Consider the following 20,498-nt stretch of genomic DNA (forward strand, 5'->3'; position numbering starts at 1 on the left):
AGGTCCTGTGGCAGCCATCTTGCTGTTACTCGCCTTTGGACCCTGTATTTTTAACCTTCTTGTCAAATTCGTTTCCTCTAGAATCGAGGCCATCAAGCTACAGATGGTCTTACAAATGGAACCCCAAATGAGTTCAACTAACAACTTCTACCGAGGACCCCTGGACCGACCCGCTGGCACTTCCCCTGGCCTAGAGAGTTCCCCTCTGAAGGACACTACAACTGCAGAGCCCCTTCTTTGTCCCTATCCAGCAGGAAGTAGCTAGAGCAGTCTTCGGCCAAATTCCCAACAGCACTTGGGGTGTCCTGTTTGGAGGGGGGATTGAGAGGTGACAGCGTGCTGGCAGTCCTCACAGCCCTCGCTCACTCTCAGCGCCTCTGCCTGGGCTCCCACTTTGGTGGCACTTGAGGAGCCCTTCAGCCCACCACTGCACTGTGGGAGCCCCTTTCTGGGCTGGCCAAGGCCGGAGCCCACTCCCTCAGCTTGCAGGGAGGTGTGGAGGGAGAGGCGCAAGCAGGAACCGGGGCGGCATGCCGCACTTGCGGGCCAGCCGGAGTTCCGGGTGGGCATGGGCTTGGCGGGCCCCGCACTTGGAGCAGCCAGCCCCGGGCAATGAGGGGCTTAGCACCCAGGCCAGCAGCTGCGGAGGGTGTACTGGGTCCCCCAGCAGTGCCAGCCCACCGGCGCTGCTCTCGATTTCTCACCAGGTCTTAGCTGCCTTCCCACAGGGCAGGGCTTGGGACCTGCAGCCCGCCATGCCTGAGCCTCCCACCCCCTCCATGGGCCCCTGTGCAGCCCGAGCCTCCCTGATGAGTGACGCCCCCTGCTCCACGGCGCCCAGTCCCATCGACCACCCAAGGGCTGAGAAGTGCGAGCGCACGATGCGGGACTGGCAGGCAGCTCCACCTGCAGCTCCGGTGTGGGATCCACTGGGTGAAGCCAGCTGGGCTCCTGAGTCTGGTGGGGACGTGGAGAACCTTTATGTCTAGCTCAGGGATTGTAAATACACCAATAGGCACTCTGTATCTAGCTCAAGGTTTGTAAATACACCAGTCAGCACCCTGTGTCTAGCTCAGGGTTTGTGAATGCACCAATCGACACTCTGTATCTAGCTACTCTGGTGGGGCCTTATAGAACCTTTGTGTCGACACTCTGTATCTAGCTAATCTGGTGGGGATGTGGAGAACCTTTGTGTCTAGCTCAGGGATTGTAAACGCACCAATCAGCGCCCTGTCAAAACAGACCACTCGGCTCTGCCAATCAGCAGGATGTGGGTGGGACCAGATAAGAGAATAAAAGCGGGCTGCCCCAGCCAGCAGTGGCAACCCGCTTGGGTCCCCTTCCACACTGTGGAAGCTTTGTTCTTTCGCTCTTTGCAATAAATCTTGCTACTGCTCACTCTTTGGGTCCATACTGTTTTTATGAGCTGTAACACTCACCGCAAAGGTCTGCAGCTTCACTCCTGAAGCCAGCGAGACCACGAGCCCACCGGGAGGAACGAACAACTCCAGACACGCTGCCTCAAGAGCTGTAACACTCACCGCGAAGGTCTGCAGCTTCACTCCTGAGCCAGTGAGACCACAAACCCACCAGAAGGAAGAAACTCTGAACACATCTGAACATCAGAAGGAACAAACTCCAGACGCACCACCTTAAGAGCTGTAACACTCACTGCGAGGGTCCATGGCTTCATTCCTGAAGTCAGTGAGACCAAGAACTCACCAATTCCGGACACACTTCCAATAAAAGGAAGAAGATAATATTTTTTTAACAGAAGTTTTCCATCATAGTAGATTCTTTTTTTTTTTTTTTTTGAGAGAGTCGCACTCTGTCACTCAGGCTGGAGTGCAGTGGCGCAATCTCTGCTCACTGCAACCTCCACCCTCCGAGTTCAAGCGATTCTCCTGCCTCAGCCTCCCGAGTAGCTGGGATTACAGGTGCCTGCCCCCACGCCTGGCTAATTTTTTGTATTTTTAGTAGAGACGGAGTTTCACCATCTTGGCCAGGCTGGTCTTGCACTCCTGACGTCATGATCCACCCGCCTTGGCCTCCCAAAGTGCTGGGATTACAAGCGTGAGCCACCATGCCCGACCCATCATAGTAGATTCTTAAGGATGCTTTCTACAAATGCATTGTGCTAGTTGGATATCTTTTGGCATGATTGTTACACGTTTGGCATGGATAACATACAGGTTAATGTCTTCAAAAAGGCCAACCAGATAGGCCTACTCAACCAAAGAGATAGCTATTTTCAAAACACCAATAGCTGTACTCTAGATGTGCCAATCTATTTCGAAGTCCCAAACAATTTCTCACCTCAGACGCTGGAAGAAAATTTGCCAATCAGAAGTTCAGGGGACTTCTGATTAGGACTTATTACACAGTGCCTCGCAAATAGGTCTGTAATTCTGAGGTTTCTTCACCTATCCTGTAGAGGACACTCTCTTAGGAGCAGCTTTTTTTTTTTTTTTTTTAATAAATTTTGGAAACAGGATTTTACTCTGTCTTCTAGGCCGCAGTGTAGTGGCGCAATCATAGTTCACTGCAGCCTGCAACTCCTGAGCTCAAGCAACCCTCCCAACTCAGCCTCCTGAGTAGCTGGGATTACAGGTGTGAGCACTGTGCTTGGTCTCTTATGAGCAACTTTTGTAACCACTTGCTTACTGGATGCTTTACTTCCAGTTGATTTATGGACATTGTTGTGCCTTTTATGAGCCATGGTATAGAGACCTCTTTACTTACTCTCCTTCTCCTTTCGCTGGAGCTTGGCAAGCTAGAGGTGGTGCTGGCACTCTATAACCACTTTATCTTATGGATAAAGAAGTAAGAGCCTAGAAAAATTATATAATTTGTCCACAGTGGCTAAAGTGGGACTAAAACTTATGAGCTCTTTTCACTAAACTACTTTACCACTGTTACCTGAAATATTTTGGGAGTGTAATATTATCAATAATTGACTACTTATTTCCTAACAACTGGTTGTTAATGATAATGTTAAATTATAGTTAAATTTTGAAGTTAAATCACTATTCGTCATGGTTGCTAATATTTGATGTAATGCCTTAGGACAAATTTTCCTACCTAGGTGTCTTAGTCAAAGTAGTGTGGACTGGGTACTTAGTTCTAGAGTCTGGGAAGTCCGTGTCCTTAATAGTGCCTGCAGATGGTTGTCTTCTCATTGTAACTTACATGTTACATGTAACTCACATGCCAATGTTCTCACATGGCAGAGAACAGAAAGATAGATCCTGTGTCTCCTCTTTTTTAATTTTTAATTAATTAATTTTTTTTTGAGACAGAGTCTCACTCACCCAGGCTGGAGTGCAGTGGTGTGATATCAGCTCACTGCAACCTCTGCTTCTTGGGTTCAAGTGATTCTCCTGCCTCAGCCTCCCAAGTAGCTGGGATTACAGGCACACACCACCAAGCCCAGCTAATTTTTTGTATTTTTAGTAGAGACAGGGTTTCGCCATGTTGGTCAGGCTGGTCTCAAACCCCTGACCTTGTGATCCGTCTGCCTCAGCCTCCCAACGTGTTGGGATGACAGGAGTGAGCCACCGCACCTGGCCTTAGTTTTTTTTTTTTTTTTTTGATTGAAGTAAAATTCACATAACTTAGAATTAGTCATATTAAAATGTACCACTCAACACATTCATAGTGTTGTGCAACTATTACCTCTGTCTAGTTCCAAAACATTTTCATCACCCCACAAGGGAAACCCTTTATCTAATAAGCAGTCACTCCCTATTTCTTCCTTTCCCAGTCCCTGGCAACTACTAACCTGCTTTCTGTCTATGAATTTGGCCTATTCTGAGTATTTCATTTCAATGGAATCATAGAATTGATTCAACCTTTTGTAAATCCTTTGTAGGAATATACCACATTTTGTTTATCCATTCATCAGTTCATGAACATTTGTGTTGTTTCCACTTTCGGCTGTTGTAAATAGTGATGCTGTGAACATGTGTGTAGAAGTTTTTGTTTGAACACTTGTTTTTGGTTCTTTCTGATATATGCCTAGGAGTGGAATTGCTGGGTCTTATGGTGATTCCATGTTTAACTTTTTGAGGAACTCACAAACTGTTTTCTACTGTATATTTACCATTTTATATCCCACTTGCAGTGTACAAGAGTTCTAATTTATCCACATCTTTGCTAGCGCTTTTTCTTTTCTTTTTTTTAATTGTAGCCATGCCAATGTATGTGAAATAATATCTCACTGTGGTAAAATGAGTTTTATATGTAGCTTTTCTGCCTGTAACTTACTCTGTATGTTAAAAGGAGGCACAATGATCAATGTGTTAAAATCTATTAATATCTGAAAAATGGGCCGGGCACAGTGACTCACACCTGTAATCCCAGCACTTTGGGAGGCCAAAGTGGGCACATCAACTTGAGGCCAGGAGTTCAAGACCGGTCTGGTTAACATGGTGAAACCCCATCTCTACTAAAAATACAAAAAATTATCCGGGTGTGGTGCTACAAACCTATAATCCCAGCAACTCAGGAGGCTGAGGCACAAGAATTGCTTGAGTCTGGGATGTGGAGTTTGCAGTGAGCTGAGATTGCACCACTGAGCTCCAGCCTGGGCGACAGAGCAAGACTCTCTTAAAAAAAAAAAAAAGAAAGAAAAAAGAAAATATAATAAATGGCCTGCAAATTAAGAGTATTTCAGTGTTGTTTCAACATATCCTTCTATAGAAATATAGTTTAGACATTTTAATAAGCAATTCTACTTAATTTGATTGAGACAAATAAATTCATTAAAACAGGAATGCCCATTAGAGGAACTCTTTGCCGTAGAGGCATCCTACTTTGCCATAGAAGCTTCTAATTTGAGTATAATATGCTTGATTTTGATTGAATATAAAGAATGAATAAAGATGCTGGCAGTCATCAAGCGCAGCTTCTGATCAGTATTACCAAACATTGCATAACTACGTCTAGTAAAACAATGAACAGCTCTTTCATAGGGCAACTCATTCTATTTTAGACAGGTCTGTTTATAACCCATGCTTTTCTGTATGCTCAACTAAAGGCTCTTATCCTTGAAGATACACTGATTGGAACTGGTTATTTGATGTGAAGACAGCTATCATATCCTCCCAAGTTTTCTTTTTTTTACTCATCAGATGCTTTCAGTTCTTTCTACCCATCACAGTTCAGAGGTCTCAAACCTTCATAGTTGTACTTGCTCTTTTTTGGATATGCTCTAGTTTGTGGCCATCCATCCTAAAGGGTATTTGCTCTAGATGCGATCTGAGCCACAGAATGGAAATTAACACATAAAATGTTTACATGTTTGTGATAGCCCTGTGATTTACCTATGTGTGTTCCCATTCCATTCTGCAAGTGAGTAAACTTGGGCTCAGATAGGAGAAGAAACTTTCCTAAGGTCATACATTAAGTGGAAGAAGTGAGCTTCAAGTCCAATTCAGATTTAACTGCCTGCAAAGCCATGCTATTTTCATTAATAAAAATACCAATATTGATAAGTGTAACTACCATTTATTGCGTAGATAATATATGCTTTTTAAAAAAAAAACTTTAATTTTTTTTTTTTTTTTTTTTAAAGAAACAGAGTCTCACTTCATCACCCAAGCTGGAGTGCAGTGGTACAATCATGGCTCACTGCAGCCTCAAACTCCTGGACCCAAGCAATCCTCCTGCCATAGCCCACTGAGTAGCTGGGACTACAGGTGCATGCCACCATGCCTAATTTTTTTTAAAATTTGTTTTAATGCCTGGCATTTTGCTATGTTGTCCAGGCTGGCCTTGACCTTGTGGCCTCAAGTGATCCTCCTGCAGCAGCTTCCCAAAGTGTTGGGATTATAGGCATGAGCCACTGTGCCCAGCCAGATAATATATTCTTGACGTTGTGTTAAGTACTTAGACTACCATCTAAATCTTACAGCTAACTTGGGAAATACAGAGTACTATTTTTATAAATGAGGAAATTGAGGATTTAAAACCAAATGTGATTCTAAAACTATTAGATTCTAAGACTCTTAATATTATACTATCCTGTCTAATCTGTTTCATGGTATTGTTGATGTTTTAATAATTAGGAGCACACCTACTTGGTGTTTTTTTAGTGTTCCAAATCTATACGGAATAGTCTGTATGATTAAAAAATATAATTTGTAATTATCACATTTATTACTAATTTTTTCTTTCATTTCCTTTGATGCAAAAACATTACTAATTTGATTATACATGGGTACAGCCGAATTTCTAAAGGGCAGTCTGTCAGTATTTAACAAAATACTTTAAAAAAAAAAAATGGCATTTCAAAATTTGTTTTCTTTTAGGTCCACCTCATTCATTTAACCGAGATGAGACAATAATCATTGCGTTGGCATCAGTCTCTGTATTAGCTGTTTTGATAGTTGCCTTATGCTTTGGATACAGAATGTTGACAGGTAAAAATTACCATTTTTTGTCCTATTGTTTATTAAACATGCAATTTAATCAATTTATTTGCTCCTTTTAAATTCCGTATGTTAAAAAAAATAGTCTCAAAGTTATGCAAAATACACCTAGCCTCAATAGTATCACGTATGGACAGTATTGTTTCATTTAAATTATCAGTCACTACCCCTTTCCATGCCACTGGATTATTTTGAAGCAAATCACAGATATCATATATCTGTAAATATTTAATTAGATATTATATATCTATAAATATTATCTCTACAATACAAGAGCTTTTTTTAAAGTTTATTTTATTTTATTTTATTTTATTTTTGAGACGGAGTCTCGCTGTCGCCCAGGTTGGAGTGCAGTGGCGCGATCTCGGCTCACTGCAGGCTCCGCCCCCCAGGGTTCACGCCATTCTCCTGCCTCAGCCTCCTGAGTAGCTGGGACTACAGGCGCCCGCCTCCTCACCCGGCTAATTTTTTGTATTTTTAGTAGAGACGGGGTTTCACCGTGTTAGCCAGGATGGTCTCGATCTCCTGACCTCGTGATCCGCCCGCCTCGGCCTCCCAAAGTGCTGGGATTACAGGTGTGAGCCACTGCGCCCGGCCAATACAAGAGCTTTAAGAATACATATCCATAATACCATTTTCACATCTGAAAAAATAACAGTAATTCCTCAGTATCATCAAATGTCAAGTTGGTTCTAATATACTTTAGGTTTGATGGACTGTTTAGGAAATCAGCATTCATTGATTCATTTGAATAACTTCTATACAATTTTCTTTAAAGTTTTTATAATATTGCTTAGGGTTTTAAACTTTTAAAGTAAGTCATCATGGAAGTGTCTCCCAGAATTTGGCTTTCATGCTATTCTGCATTCATCTTAATTTATAGGTATTACCTAGTTTAGTAAATAGCTTTACTCCTATTGACATTAGGCATAAATCTTGCTGCTAATCTTTCTGCAGCTCTTCTTTTTAAGTGTAATATTATAAAAAGTGTAAAAAGATATTCATTTTAAGAAAACCATATATTAGTAACCTGTTTCCTGTTCCTATAGGAGACCGTAAACAAGGTCTTCACAGTATGAACATGATGGAGGCAGCAGCATCCGAACCCTCTCTTGATCTAGATAATCTGAAACTGTTGGAGGTAAGTTTGCCGTTAGATTATGGACTGTTGTTTCTACTGTGATACTAGACCTGGAACAGTGACTTCATTCAATCATTAAGACATTCATTCATTTATTTAACCCTATTTACTAAATTACAATTTTTTGTCAAGGCCTATTCTAGGCACTAGGAACATAGGTGAACAATACAGATACGTCTCCTGGGGCTTCTATTTGAGTTGGGGAGTCTACAAACAGGTACAGGAATGTATGATATAATTGCAAGTAGTAGTAAGTGCTACGAAGAAAAGTACAGTGGATAAGAAAGTGATGAAAAGGGGGTTATTAAAGAAAATATGGATCAGGCGCAGTGGCTCATGCCTGTAATCCCAGTACTTTGGGAGGCTGAAGCTGGTGGATTACCTGAGATCAGGAGTTCAAGACCAGCCTGACCAACATGAAGAAACCCCGTCTCTGCTAAAAATACAAAATTAGCCAGGCATGGTGGTACATGCCTGTAATCCCAGCTACTCAGGAGGCTGAGGCAGGAGAATTGCTTGAACCCGGGAGGCGGAGGTTGCGGTGAGCCGAGATCGCACCATTGCACTCTAGCCTGGGCAACAAGAGCGAAACTCTGCCACAAAAAAAAAAAAAAAGAAAGAAAAAGAAAATATGGCCAGGTGCAGTGGCTCACGCCTGTAATCCTATCACTTTGGGAGGCTGAGGCAGGGGGATCACTTGAGGTCAGGAGTTCAAGACCAGCCTGGCCAACATGGTGAAACCCTATCTCTACTAAAATACAAAAATTAACTGGCAGTGGTGGTGCCCGCCTGTAGTCCCAGCTTCTTGGGAGGCTGAGGCTAGCGAATTGCTTGAACCCAGAAGGTGGAGGTTGCAATGAGCCAAGATCACGCCACTGCACTGTAGGTGACAGAGCAGGAATCCGTCTCAAAAAATAAAAAAGAAAAAGAAAATATATTTAGAAAGAGGTTGACCTTTGAGTAGAGATTTGTACAGGGTATGAGAATAAAGACATGAAAGTTTGAGAAGAGTGTGCCACAAGGGATCCATAATAGACAACAAATAAATACTCCTTGTCTGCATATATTACATATTTTTATAGATACATAAGGCTCTTATATATAGAATTTAAGTTTCATTTGGTGATATCTCAGAAGCTACATTAAAAGTGTTACCATGATGAGTGTTTTTATATTTATTAAGAATGACTTGAAAACTATGGTCCCCAAACCAGAGACTATTAAATAATAGATATGATAGATTTGGCTATATAAAAAATTATAAGAACTTTCTGTTTTGGGAGAGACATACCATAAACAAAGATAAAAGCCAAATTTGAAAAATAAATTTCAACATTTCAACATATAAGGGAAGACTTGATAAAGAACTGATATAAATCAAGATGAAAGAAACATTCTATAGCAAGTGGACAAAAAGGCTGAGTGCTGTGACTCACATCTGTAATCCCAGCTCTTTTGGGAGGCCAAAGTGGGTGGATTGCTTGAGCCCAGGAGTTCAAGACAAGTCATGGGCAACATGGTGAAACCCCATTTATTTTGTAAAAAATACAAAAATTAGCTGGGTGTGGTGGCACCTGCCTGTAGTCCCAGCTACTCGGGAGGCTGAGGTTGAAGGATCACTTGAGCCCAAGAGGTAGAGGTTGTGGTTAGCCTAGGTGACAGAGACCCTGTCTCAAAAAAAAAAAAAGGACAAAAGATACTAACTGCCAATTCACAAAAGAAGTAAGTGTGGCTAACAAATGTACAGTAAGATGTCCAATTTACAAGGCTGAAAGAAATACTAGTTAACCCATGGAATTTTAGCCATGATTAAGTGATAGAAACACTTCCAAACATTGCTGAATTAACTATATATTGATATAACCTTTTTAAAGGACACTTTGTATAATTTTGACCTGGAAACAGTGTATGAAACACAACATATATCCTTAAATAAATGATGGTAAATCCCCAACCTGTTTTAATAAAAAGTAAAAGCAATCCCCAGAAGCCAAAAATAACGAGAATGGGTTACATTTTGCTGGTTCTTTGGGTGTTGAGTAATTTTTTTGTATTCCGGATATTGTGAATATTGTATTGTGGAACACTTAACTCAAAAATTAGCTGGGTATCATGGCACGCGCCTGTAATCCTAGCTACTCAGGAGGCTGAGGCAGGAGAATCACTTGAACCCGGGAAACGGAGGTTGCAGTGAGCTGAGACCGTGCCACTGCACTCCAGCCTGAGCGAAAGAGCAAGACTATCTCAATAAAAAAAAAAAAAGACTTTTTTTTGTTGTTTTAGTAAGCAATAAACTTGGTTGAACACATACCACAAATCTGTCTGGGGCAGAAGCTCAAATCTCAGTTCAGTTATTTTATCTTTTTTTTTTTTTTGAGATGGAGTCTTACTCTGTCATCCAGGCTGGAGTGCAAGGCATGGTCTGGGGTCACCGCAACCTCTGCCTCCCGGTTTCAAGTGATTCTCCAGCCTCAGCCTCTATATAGGGATCTTTATGCAAGTATTTAAGTCTCCACAAAAGTGACTACAGGCGCGTGCCACCACGCCCAGCTAATTTTTGTATTTCTAGTAGAGATGGGGTTTCACTGTGTTGGCCAGGCTGGTCTCAAACTCCTGACCTCGTGATCCACTCGCCTCAGCCTCCCAAAGTGCTGGGATTACAGGTGTGAGCCACCACACCCAGCCTCAGTTATTTTATCTTTAGCTGGAAACTCTCTTGTATATTCATTGGGTTTTCCTCTCTCTGAATTTCTCCTTTCTAGGGTTCTCCCCTCACTTTCTAGCAACTGTGGCTGTCCAAAATATGTCCTGAGTTTCCCAAGGCCAGAACAATTTTCTGTTCTTCTTTTTTCTTTTTTTTTTTTTGAGACGGAGTCTCACTCGGTCACCCAGGCTGGAGTGCAGTGGCGCGATCTCGGCTCACTGCAAGCTCTGCTTCCCAGGTTCATGCCATTCTCCTGCCTCAGCCTCCTGAGTAAGTGGGACTACAGGCGCCCACCACCACGCCTGACTTTTTTTTTTTTTTTTTTTTTTGTATTTTTTTAGTAGAGACGGGGTTTTACTGTGTTAGCCAGGATGGTCTCAATCTCCTGACCTCATGATCCACCCACCTCGGCCTCCCAAAGGGCTGGGATTACAGGTGTGAGCCACCACCGCGCCTGGCTTTTTTTTTTTTTTTTTTTTTTTAAATTGAGACAGTCTTGCTCTTTCGCCCAGGCTGGAGTGCAGTGGCGCGGTCTCAGCTCACTGCAACCTCCGTTTCCTGGGTTCAAGTGATTCTCCTGCCTCAGCCTCCTGAGTAGCTAGGATTACAGGCGTGTGCCATGATACCCCACTAATTTTTGTATTTTTAGTAGAGACAGGGTTTCACCACTTCGGCCAGGCTGGTCTCGAACTCCTGACCTCAAGTGATCTGCCCACCTCAGCCTCCCAAAGTGCTGAGATTACAGGCATGAGCCACCACACGCAGCCTAGAAGGATTTTCTTTAGCAATTTTAGTTCCACTGCACAGTGCTGATTTCAGCCTGCCCTCAGGCTAAAAGTCATAAAAATGGGTAGCTTGCCCCATGCCACTTTTTTCTCAAAGCCTTAATGCCTCTCAAGATCTATCTGCCTTTAGATCTTTCTTTTTTTTAAATTTTGTCCAGCATTTATAAATGTTCTCTATGGGCAGGCTGGGTCTGGTAGGAGCTTCATCAGCCATACTAGAACAGAATTTATTAATTTCTTGATAATGGAATAAACTGTAAGCAACAGAGAGCTGTAGCATTCTGTTTAAATTTGTACTTTATTATTTAGTAAATTTGATTGTTCAATTGTGATATTAATACCTTGCTTTCTTTAAAACACTTGCAGCTGATTGGCCGAGGTCGATACGGAGCAGTATATAAAGGCTCCTTGGATGAGCGTCCAGTTGCTGTAAAAGTGTTTTCCTTTGCAAACCGTCAGAATTTTATCAACGAAAAGAACATTTACAGAGTGCCTTTGATGGAACATGACAACATTGCCCGCTTTATAGTTGGAGATGAGAGAGTCACTGCAGATGGACGCATGGAATATTTGCTTGTGATGGAGTATTATCCCAATGTAAGTTCTTCATAAAAAATAAACTGAGGCCAGGTGTGGTGGCTCATGCCTGTAATCCCAGCACTTTTGGAGGCTAAGGCAGGTGGATCACTTGAGGCCAGGAGTTCAGGACCAGCTTCGCCAACATGGCAAAACTCCCGTCTCTACTAAAAATACAAAAATTAGCCGGGTATGATGGCACACATCTGTAATTCCAGCTACTTGGGAGGCTGAGGCACGAGAATTGCTTGAACCCGGTAGGCGGAGGTTGCAGGGAGCCGAGATTGTACAGCCGTACTCCAGCCTGGGCGACAGAGCAAGACGCAATCTCAAAAAATAAAAAAAAATAAACTGACATTTATATTAGTTGTTAATCAGACTTCAGAGAGGACCACTGTATTACAGATAGAGCATTGCTGACTCACAAACTGGATTATTAATGGTCTGCAATGAAATAAGGATCTCACACCAGAATGTGAATCAACTAATTATACTGTTTGTTTCGCTGTCTCCTCTTTCTTTCTGTTTTTCTCTTTTTTATTTAATTTTTTGATAACAAGTTTTTTGATGAAAGAAGCAGTACTTTGGTTGACATTCATTCTGATGCAACATTTCTCATCAGCAACTGGTAATAGTTTGTAGATAAGCACTTTGAGTGGCACCAATACATACATGAATATATTTACAAAATCCTTTTGTTTTCTACTTATTAACCATAACAATATAATTTGTATTCATACTGGTGAATGATACACTTTTCTATCTTAATTTGATCAAAGAATTGTTTAAAAGGAAATAATCATTCATAATTTTTAATATTAGAGACATAAAAATTGATAATGTTTAAATTCCCCTTTCCATCCCTTCCTCTCCTCTCTACACACAGAAATGTCATACTAACTCTTTCAAGATTCTGAAATGTAGTAGTTCATTAGATCTTAATGGAATCCTAGCCTATTTGCAAATTCTTTATAAGGATGCTAATTTACTCTTCATGTTAAAGTGAGTTAATTCTACCTTTTTTTTTTTTTTTTTTTTTTTGCATTTTTTCCTCTATATAGGGATCTTTATGCAAGTATTTAAGTCTCCACACAAGTGACTGGGTAAGCTCTTGCCGTCTTGCTCATTCTGTTACTAGAGGACTGGCTTATCTTCACACAGAATTACCACGAGGAGGTAAGATAGTCAATAGATGAAATTGGCACTCATGTGGGTTCAAAATTCACAACAGGAAATTTTAATTATATCTTCAAAGTAAAAGTATAATTTATATTATTGGAGATTTATTATTAGTCAGTTGTTTGAAAGATTCAGCATGAAATGCATTTGAAATGTAACAGAAAGAGCTTTCCCACACAGCTGCCAAGATGGCAGAGGGGCAGTCCTGGTGCTTGATAGCTGAGTAAAACTCCTGGGCTACCTGGAGGCTATCATGACCCAGCAGAGAAAGTAGTGGTCATGTCCTGTGAGGACATCAACATTTCTGGCAGTTTCTACAGAAACAAGTTAAAGTATCTAGCCTTCTTCTGCAAGCGGACAAGCACCAACCCTTCCCAAGGACCCTACCATTTATGGGTCCCCAGCCACATCTTTTGGCAGACCACCTGCGGTAGGCTGCCCCACAAGACCAAGCAAGGCTAGGCTGCCCTAGATCACCTCAAGGTGTTTGATAGAATCCCCTTGCCATATGACAAGAAAAAGCAGATGGTGGTTTCTGCCACCCTCGAGGTTGTACGTCCGAAGCCTTGAAGAAAGTTTGCCTACCTGGGGCACTGGGCTCAGAAGGTTGACTGGAAATACCAGGCAATGACAGCCACCATGGGGGAGAAGAGGAAGGTCTATTATCAGAAGATCTGTTACCAGAAGAAAAACAGCTCATGAGGCTATAGGAAAAGGCTGAAAAGAACATAGAGACGAACATTGACAAATACACGAAGGTTCTCAAGGCCCACAGACTCCTAGTCTGAGTCCAATAAAGACTGTTTATTCCTCATGCTTGTCCTGGCCTGCCCTTCCTCCATTGTTGCCATGGGGATGTAGGGGACCCAGGGGCAGCAGTCCAGGTGCCCTAGGCAGCCTGGGACTTACAAAGCTGGAGATAAGGAATGAATCTTAGTCACTGTCTTTCTATTAGGTTACTTTAAACAACTCTAAAAGTTGTGCAGACATAATTTGTCTATGATGTACTTGTTTGCAAGAGAGTTTCATAAAATCATGAGTAAAAAGAACCTGCTACTTCAGTTGGAATATTGGCAGCCTGGGCGTGATTGATGGCTCATGCCTGTAACTCTAACACTTTGGGAGACCAAGGCAGGTGGATTGCTTGAGCTCGGCAGTTTGAGACCAGCCTGGGTAACATGGTGAAACCCTGTCTCTACAAAAAATATAAACATTAGCTGGACGTGGTGGCATGCACCTGTAGTCACAGCTACTTGGGAGGCTGAGCTGGGAGGATTGTTTGAGCCTGGGAGGTGAAGGTTCTAGTTAGCTGAAATCACACCACTGTATTCCAGCCTGGCTGACAGCTAGACTGTCTCAGAAAAAAAAAAAAAAAGCAAATGTGAACTGGAACACTAATTGAAGAGTTTCCCTACCTTGTGAATGGGGAATCTGTTTATGTTTCCTACCTTGTCATATACTGTACTCTGCAGCTGTTAGGATGTGAGAAAATGCCTGTGGAGACAGTATGAGCCTGGTGTTGTACAGGGTATTTATGGATGTGTAGGCTAGGAAGATATGCAACCAAGGGATTACAGCCATTGCATTCTCTTCCCTGTACTTTGTGATGAGAAACAAATAAATTAATTTTAAAGAAAAAATATAACAGGAAGAATAAGAGAAAGAACTTTGGCTGGCATGGTGACTCATGGCTGTAATCCCAACACTTTGAAAGGCCAAGTGGATCTCAAGGATCACTTGAGCACAGGAGTTTGAGACCAGCATGGGCAACAAAGTGGGACCCTTTCTCTACAAAATATAAAAAAGTTAGCCAGATGTGGTGACATGCGCACATAATCTGAGCTACTTGGATGGCTGAGGTGGGAGGATTGCTTGAGTCCAGGAGGTCTAGGCTGTAGTGAGCTGTGTTCACCCCACTGCACTCCAGCCTAGTGACAGAGTGAGACCCTGTCTCAAAAAAACAAAAAAACGAAAGAAAAAGAACTTCAAGACTTACAGGGGCCATTAAGAATTTAATTCTTGGCCGGGCACGGTGGCTCACGCCTATAATCCCAGCACTTTGGGAGGCCGAGGTGGGCGGATCACAAGGTCAGGAGTTTGAGACCAGCCTGACCCACATGGTGAAACCCCGTCTCTACTAAAAATACAAAAAATTAGCCAGGCATGGTGGCATGCTCCTGTATTCCCAGCTACTGAGGAGGCTGAGGCAGGAGAATCGTTTGAACCTGGGAGGCAGAGGTTGCAATGAGCCAAGATCACGCCACTGCACTCCAGCCTGGGTGACAGAGCGAGACTCCCTCTCAAAAAAAAAAAAAAAAGAAATTCTTGTCCATTAATAATTTCTGAGTTGGGTGCAGTGACTCACATCTATAATCCCAACAATTTGGGAGGCCGAGGCAGGAGGACTGCTTGAGCCCAAGGGTTCAAAACCAGCCTAGACAACATAGTCAGACCCCCATCTCTACAAAAAAAGTTTTAATCAGCTGGAGGTGGTGGCACACACCTGTGGTCCCACCTACTCAGGAGGCTGAGGTGGGAGGATAGCTTGAGCCTAGGAATTCTAGTTGCAATGAGCTATGATCATGCCACTGCACTTCAGCCTGGGTGACAGAGTGAGGCATCGTCTCAAAAAAAAAAAGAAAAATGAATTCCTTTTCATACTCTGAACATTCTTCCTCTAAGATATACATGCGAGCATACTTAGAAAATGTTCTTTTCAAAAGAAACTATCCACGGAGTAAACAACCTACAAATGAGAGAAAATATTTGCAAATTGCACATCCAACAAAGGTCCAATATCCAGAATGTATAAGGAACTTAAACAATTGAACAAGCAAAAAACAAATAGCCACATTGAAAAGCGGACAAATGACATGAATAGACACTTCCCAAAAGATGACATACAAGCAGCCAACAAATATATGAAAAAATGCTCCATATCACTAATCATCAGAGAAATGCAAATCAAAACCACAATGATATACTATCTTACAACAGTCACAATGGCTGTTAATGAAAAGTCAAAAAACAACGGATGCTGTTGAGACTGGAGAAAGGGGAACACTTATACATTATTGGTGGGAGTATAAATCAGTTCAGCCACTGTGGAAAGTAGTTTGGAGATTCCTCAAAGAACTTTAAACAGAACTACCATTTGACCCAGCAATCCTATTACTGGGTATATATCCAAAAGAAAGCAAATAATTCTACCAGAGAGACACAGGTCTTCTGTTTTTCACAGCACTATCCACAATAGCAAAGATACAGAATCAACCTACTTGCCTGTCAGTGGTGGACTGGATATAAAAAATGTGTTAAATGGCCGGACGTGGTGGATTACGCCTGTAATCCCAGCACTTTGGGAGGCTGAGGTGGGCGGATCACCTGAGGTCGGGAGTTCAAGACCAGCCTGAGTCAACATGGAAAAACCCCATCTCTACTAAAAATACAAAATTAGCCGGGGGTGGTAGTGCATGCCTGTAATCCCAGCTACTCGGGAGGCTGAGGCAGGAGAATCTCTTGAACACGGGAGGCAGAAGTTGCGGTGAGCCAAGATCGTGCCATTGCACTCCAGCCTGGGCAGCGAGAGTGAAACTCCATCTCAAAAAGAAAAAAGAAAAAGAAAATGTGTTACACATACACCATCGAATACTACACAGCCATAAAAATGAATGAAATCATATCCTTTGCAGCAACATGGATGGAGCTGGAGTAGGTTATGCTAAGCAGGAACAGAAAACCAAATACCACATTTTCTTTATAAGTGGGACGTAAACATCGGGTACTCATGGACATGAAGATGACAGCAGTAGAAACTAGGGACTACTAGAGTGGGGAGAGAGGGAGAGGGGCAAGGGCTAAAAAACTAACTGTTGGGGCCGGACGCGGTGGCTCATGCCTGTAATCCCAGCACTTTGGGGGGCTGAGGCAGGTGGATCACGAGGTCAGGAGATCAAGACCATCCTGGCTAACACAGTGAAACCCTGTCTCTACTAAAAATACAACAAATTAGTCGGGCGTGGTGGTGGGCACCTGTAGTCCCAGCTACTTGCGAGGCTGAGGCAGGAGAATGCCATGAACCCGGTAGGCGGAGCTTGCAGTGAGCCGAGATCGCGCCACTGCACTCCAGCCTGGGCGACAGAGCGAGACTCCGTCTCAAAAAAAAAAAAAAAAAAAAACAACTACCTGTTGGGTACTATGCTCATTACATGAATAACAGGATCATTTGTACCTCAAACCTCAGCATCATACTATAAACCCAGATAACAAACTTGCACATGTACCCCTGAGTTTAAAATAAAAGAGGCCAGGTACCATGGCTCACACCTGAAATCCCAACACTTTGGGAGGCTGAGACGGGCAGAGAGCCCAAGAGTTCAAGACCAACATGGTGAAACCCTGTCTCTACAATAGCCAGGCATAGTAGCATGCATCTCAGGAGGGTAAGGTGAGAAGATTGTTTGAGCCCGGGAGGTGGAGGTTACAGTGAGCCAAGATCTCCCCACTGCACTCCAGCCTGGGCAACAGACCAAGACTGTGTCTGAAAAATAAATAAGGCTAGGTGCGGTGGCTCACGCCTGTAATCCCAACACTTTGGGAGGCCAAGGCAGGTGGATCACCTGAGGTCAGGAGTTCGAGACCAGCCTGGCCAATATGGTGAAACCCCATCTCTACTAAAAATATCAAAAAAAAAAAATTAGCCAGGCATGGTGGCAGGTGCCTGTAATCCCAGGTGCTTGGGAGGCTGAGGCAGGAGAATCAACAAGAGCAAAACTCCAACTCAGAAAAGTAAATAAATAAAAGAAAAAAGTGTTCTTTTGATTCTAGGGCATTTTCAGACTTTTTAAAGCCCATTTTTGGACCTTAGGTTAAGAACCTCTTAGCTAGGCTATATTATATTTTCCTTGTATTAATTTTAAGTGAACTACAATGCATCATTAATTTTTTTAATTTTTAATTTTTGTGGGTACATAGTAGTGTATATATTTATGAGGTACGTGAGTTTTGTTGTTGTTGTTTTTTGTTTTTTTGAGATGAGTCTCGCTTTGTTCCCCAGGCTGGAGTGCAATGGCGCAATCTCAGTTCACTGCAACCTCTGCCTCCCTGGTTCAAGCAATTCTCCTGCCTCAGTCTCCCAAGCATTACAGGCATGCACCCAGCTAATTTTTGCATTTTTAGTAGAGATGGGGTTTCACCATGTTGGCCAAGATGGTCTCGATCTCCTGACCTCAGGTGAGCTGCCCACCTCTGCCTCCCAAAGTGCTGGGATTACAGGCATGAGCCAGCGCAACTGGCTGGCTTTCATTTTCAAAGTCACCTCATTGTCCATCATGCCAGTCAGCAGGGAAAAGTAAGGGAAGGTAAAAGGAATTGTCCCTTTCTGTCTCCAGAAGTCCCACTCCTATGCTTGTTTGTTTCCCAGAACCTAGTGCACACTTAGCTCCAAAAGAGGCTGGTAATATAGTTGTTGTTGATGTTGTTGTTTCCTGCTTGTATTGCTGCCTCAAATAATATTGGGTTCTGTTACTAGGTAGGAAGAGAAGAATACATTGTGGGGATCAGCCTTTGCTCGTGTTTCAGAGCTATGTAGTTATATTCCCTGTTGTAACTGTGGTCTTCCTCACCTTTCATGCATATTTTTGCTAGTTGTTCAGAGCATTTTTTTTTTTTTTTTTTTTTTTGAGACGGAGTTTAGCTCTTGCTGCTCAGGCTGGAGTGCAATGGCGCGATCTCAGCTCACTGCAACCTCCGCCTCCTGGGTTCAAGCAATTCTCCTGCCTCAGTCTCCTGAGTAGCTGGGATTACAGGCGTGCACCACCACGCCCAGCTAATTTTGTATTTTTAGTAGAGATGGGGTTTCTCCATGTTGACTCAGGCTGGTCTTGAACTCCTGACCTCAGGTGATCTGCCCGCCTCAGCCTCCCAAAGTGCTAGGATTACAGGTGTGAGCCACAGCACCCAGCCTGGAGCATCTCTTTAATACGTTTGCTTTCTCACTTTGTTTCAATATACACCTCACCTCATAGACACCCCAAAGTTACCTTTGCTATAATTGTGTCTTTGTGCTTTCTTCTACCCTCATCCCTTGCTACATTTCCTTGTCATATTATAGCCCTGACATTATTTTTTCAGTCTCTCTGACATCTTTAGTGAAGAGAACTTTAATATATCAGTTTCGTAGATCTTTGTTTCATTGTATATTAGCATGGATCATCTTTTCTAGCTGATGCTTCATGTATAAATAATTTCTCCTGAATAATTTATCAGTTCATTTATCTTGACATCTTGCTTCTCCTAGATACAGAATTGTCCAAAGTATTGCCTGTGTCAGCAACTTGATGCACTTGCTGTAGTGCTTTAGCACATTAACCATTGGACTGTGTCCACTTAGCTCTTAAATATCATACTGCCTTTAAAAAGTTGGCTTAGCACAGAACTTAAAATACCATCCTAATCTCCCTTTTCAAGGCTTGCATAATTTAGCAAGGTTTCAAGTCAAGTGTAGGCTGAAAAGAATGATTGCCATCAGATATAAGTTTTATTTAAACAGCTGTTACTCTGAAACATTAGCTAATGTTACCACTAAATAAGGGTAATACCTTTTAAAAAACTAAGTACATAGATGCTGCTATTGCATGTAAATATGGTAGCTATTTGAATTTATGGGATTTTTTTTTTTTTGGAGTCTCACTCTGTTGCCCAGGGTGGAGGGCAATGGCATAATCTCGGCTCACTGCAACCTCCGCCTCCTGGATTCAAGCGATTCTCCTGCCTCAGCCTCCCAAGTAGCTGGGATTACAGACGTCCACCACCATGCTGGGCTAATTTTTTGTATTTTAGTAGAGACAAGATTTCACCATGTTGGCCAGGGTGGTCTCAAACTCCTGACCTCAGGTGATCCACCTGCCTCGACCTCCAAAAGAGCTGGGATTACAGGCATGAGCCACTGTGCCTGCCCAGAATTCATGTTTTTTACCCGATTATTTAAAAAATATTCCCTGGCCGAATGCAGTGGCTCAAGGCTGTAATCCCAGCACTTTGGAAGGCCGAGGTGGGTGGATCATGAGGTCAAGAAATCGAAACCATTCTGGCCAACATGTGAAACCCTGTCTCTACTAAAAATACAAAAAAAATTAGCTGGGCGTGGTGGCGTGCGCCTGTAGTCCCAGCTACTCGGTAGGCTGAGGCAGGAGAATCACTTGAACCCGGGAGGCAGAGGTTGCAGTGAGCTGAGATTGCCGCCACTGCACTCCAGCCTGGGCGACGGAGCGAGACTCCATCTCAAAAAAAATAAAATAAATAAATAAAAAATATTCCCAAGTACAGATGTTTCTTGATTTACAATGGGATTACATCCCAATGAACTGATTATAAATTGGCTGGGCATGGTAGTTCATCCCTGTAATCCCAGCACTTTAGGAGGCTGAGGCAGGAGAATCAAACTCCTGAGCTCAGAAGTTTGAGACTAGCCTTGGCAACATAGTGAGACCCCGTCTCTACAAAAATAAAAAAATTAGCTGGCTGTGGTGGCATGCACCTGTAGTCCCAGCTATTTAGGAGGCTGAGGTGGGAGGATTGCCTGAGCCCAGGAGGTCAAGACTGCAGTGAGCCAAGATCATGCCACTGCACTCCAGCCTGAGCAACAGAGCGAGACCCTGTTTTTATTTATTTATTTACTTTTG

The 20,498-nt window shown here is 42.7% G+C and overlaps 1 protein-coding gene and 1 pseudogene across 4 annotated transcripts in view; both read left to right on the forward strand.

The window, feature by feature from the left end:
• BMPR2 (bone morphogenetic protein receptor type 2) overlaps positions 1-20,498 on the forward strand; it is a 188,560-nt gene that overhangs the window by 128,942 nt on the left and 39,120 nt on the right. For 3 of the 4 annotated variants that reach the window (XM_019022494.4, XM_019022495.4, XM_063695102.1), the window contains exons 4-7: positions 6,312-6,422; positions 7,481-7,572; positions 11,428-11,658; positions 12,699-12,813. In XM_019022494.4, the coding sequence (XP_018878039.2) occupies positions 6,312-6,422; positions 7,481-7,572; positions 11,428-11,658; positions 12,699-12,813 (549 nt within the window). The remainder of the gene's footprint in view (positions 1-6,311; positions 6,423-7,480; positions 7,573-11,427; positions 11,659-12,698; positions 12,814-20,498) is intronic. The other variant, XM_063695101.1, reaches the window with a different exon arrangement.
• LOC134756668 (large ribosomal subunit protein uL13-like) lies at positions 12,822-15,492 on the forward strand (annotated as a pseudogene).

This window comes from Gorilla gorilla, chromosome 11, assembly GCF_029281585.2.
Source record: "Gorilla gorilla gorilla isolate KB3781 chromosome 11, NHGRI_mGorGor1-v2.1_pri, whole genome shotgun sequence".
NCBI lineage: Eukaryota > Metazoa > Chordata > Mammalia > Primates > Hominidae > Gorilla > Gorilla gorilla.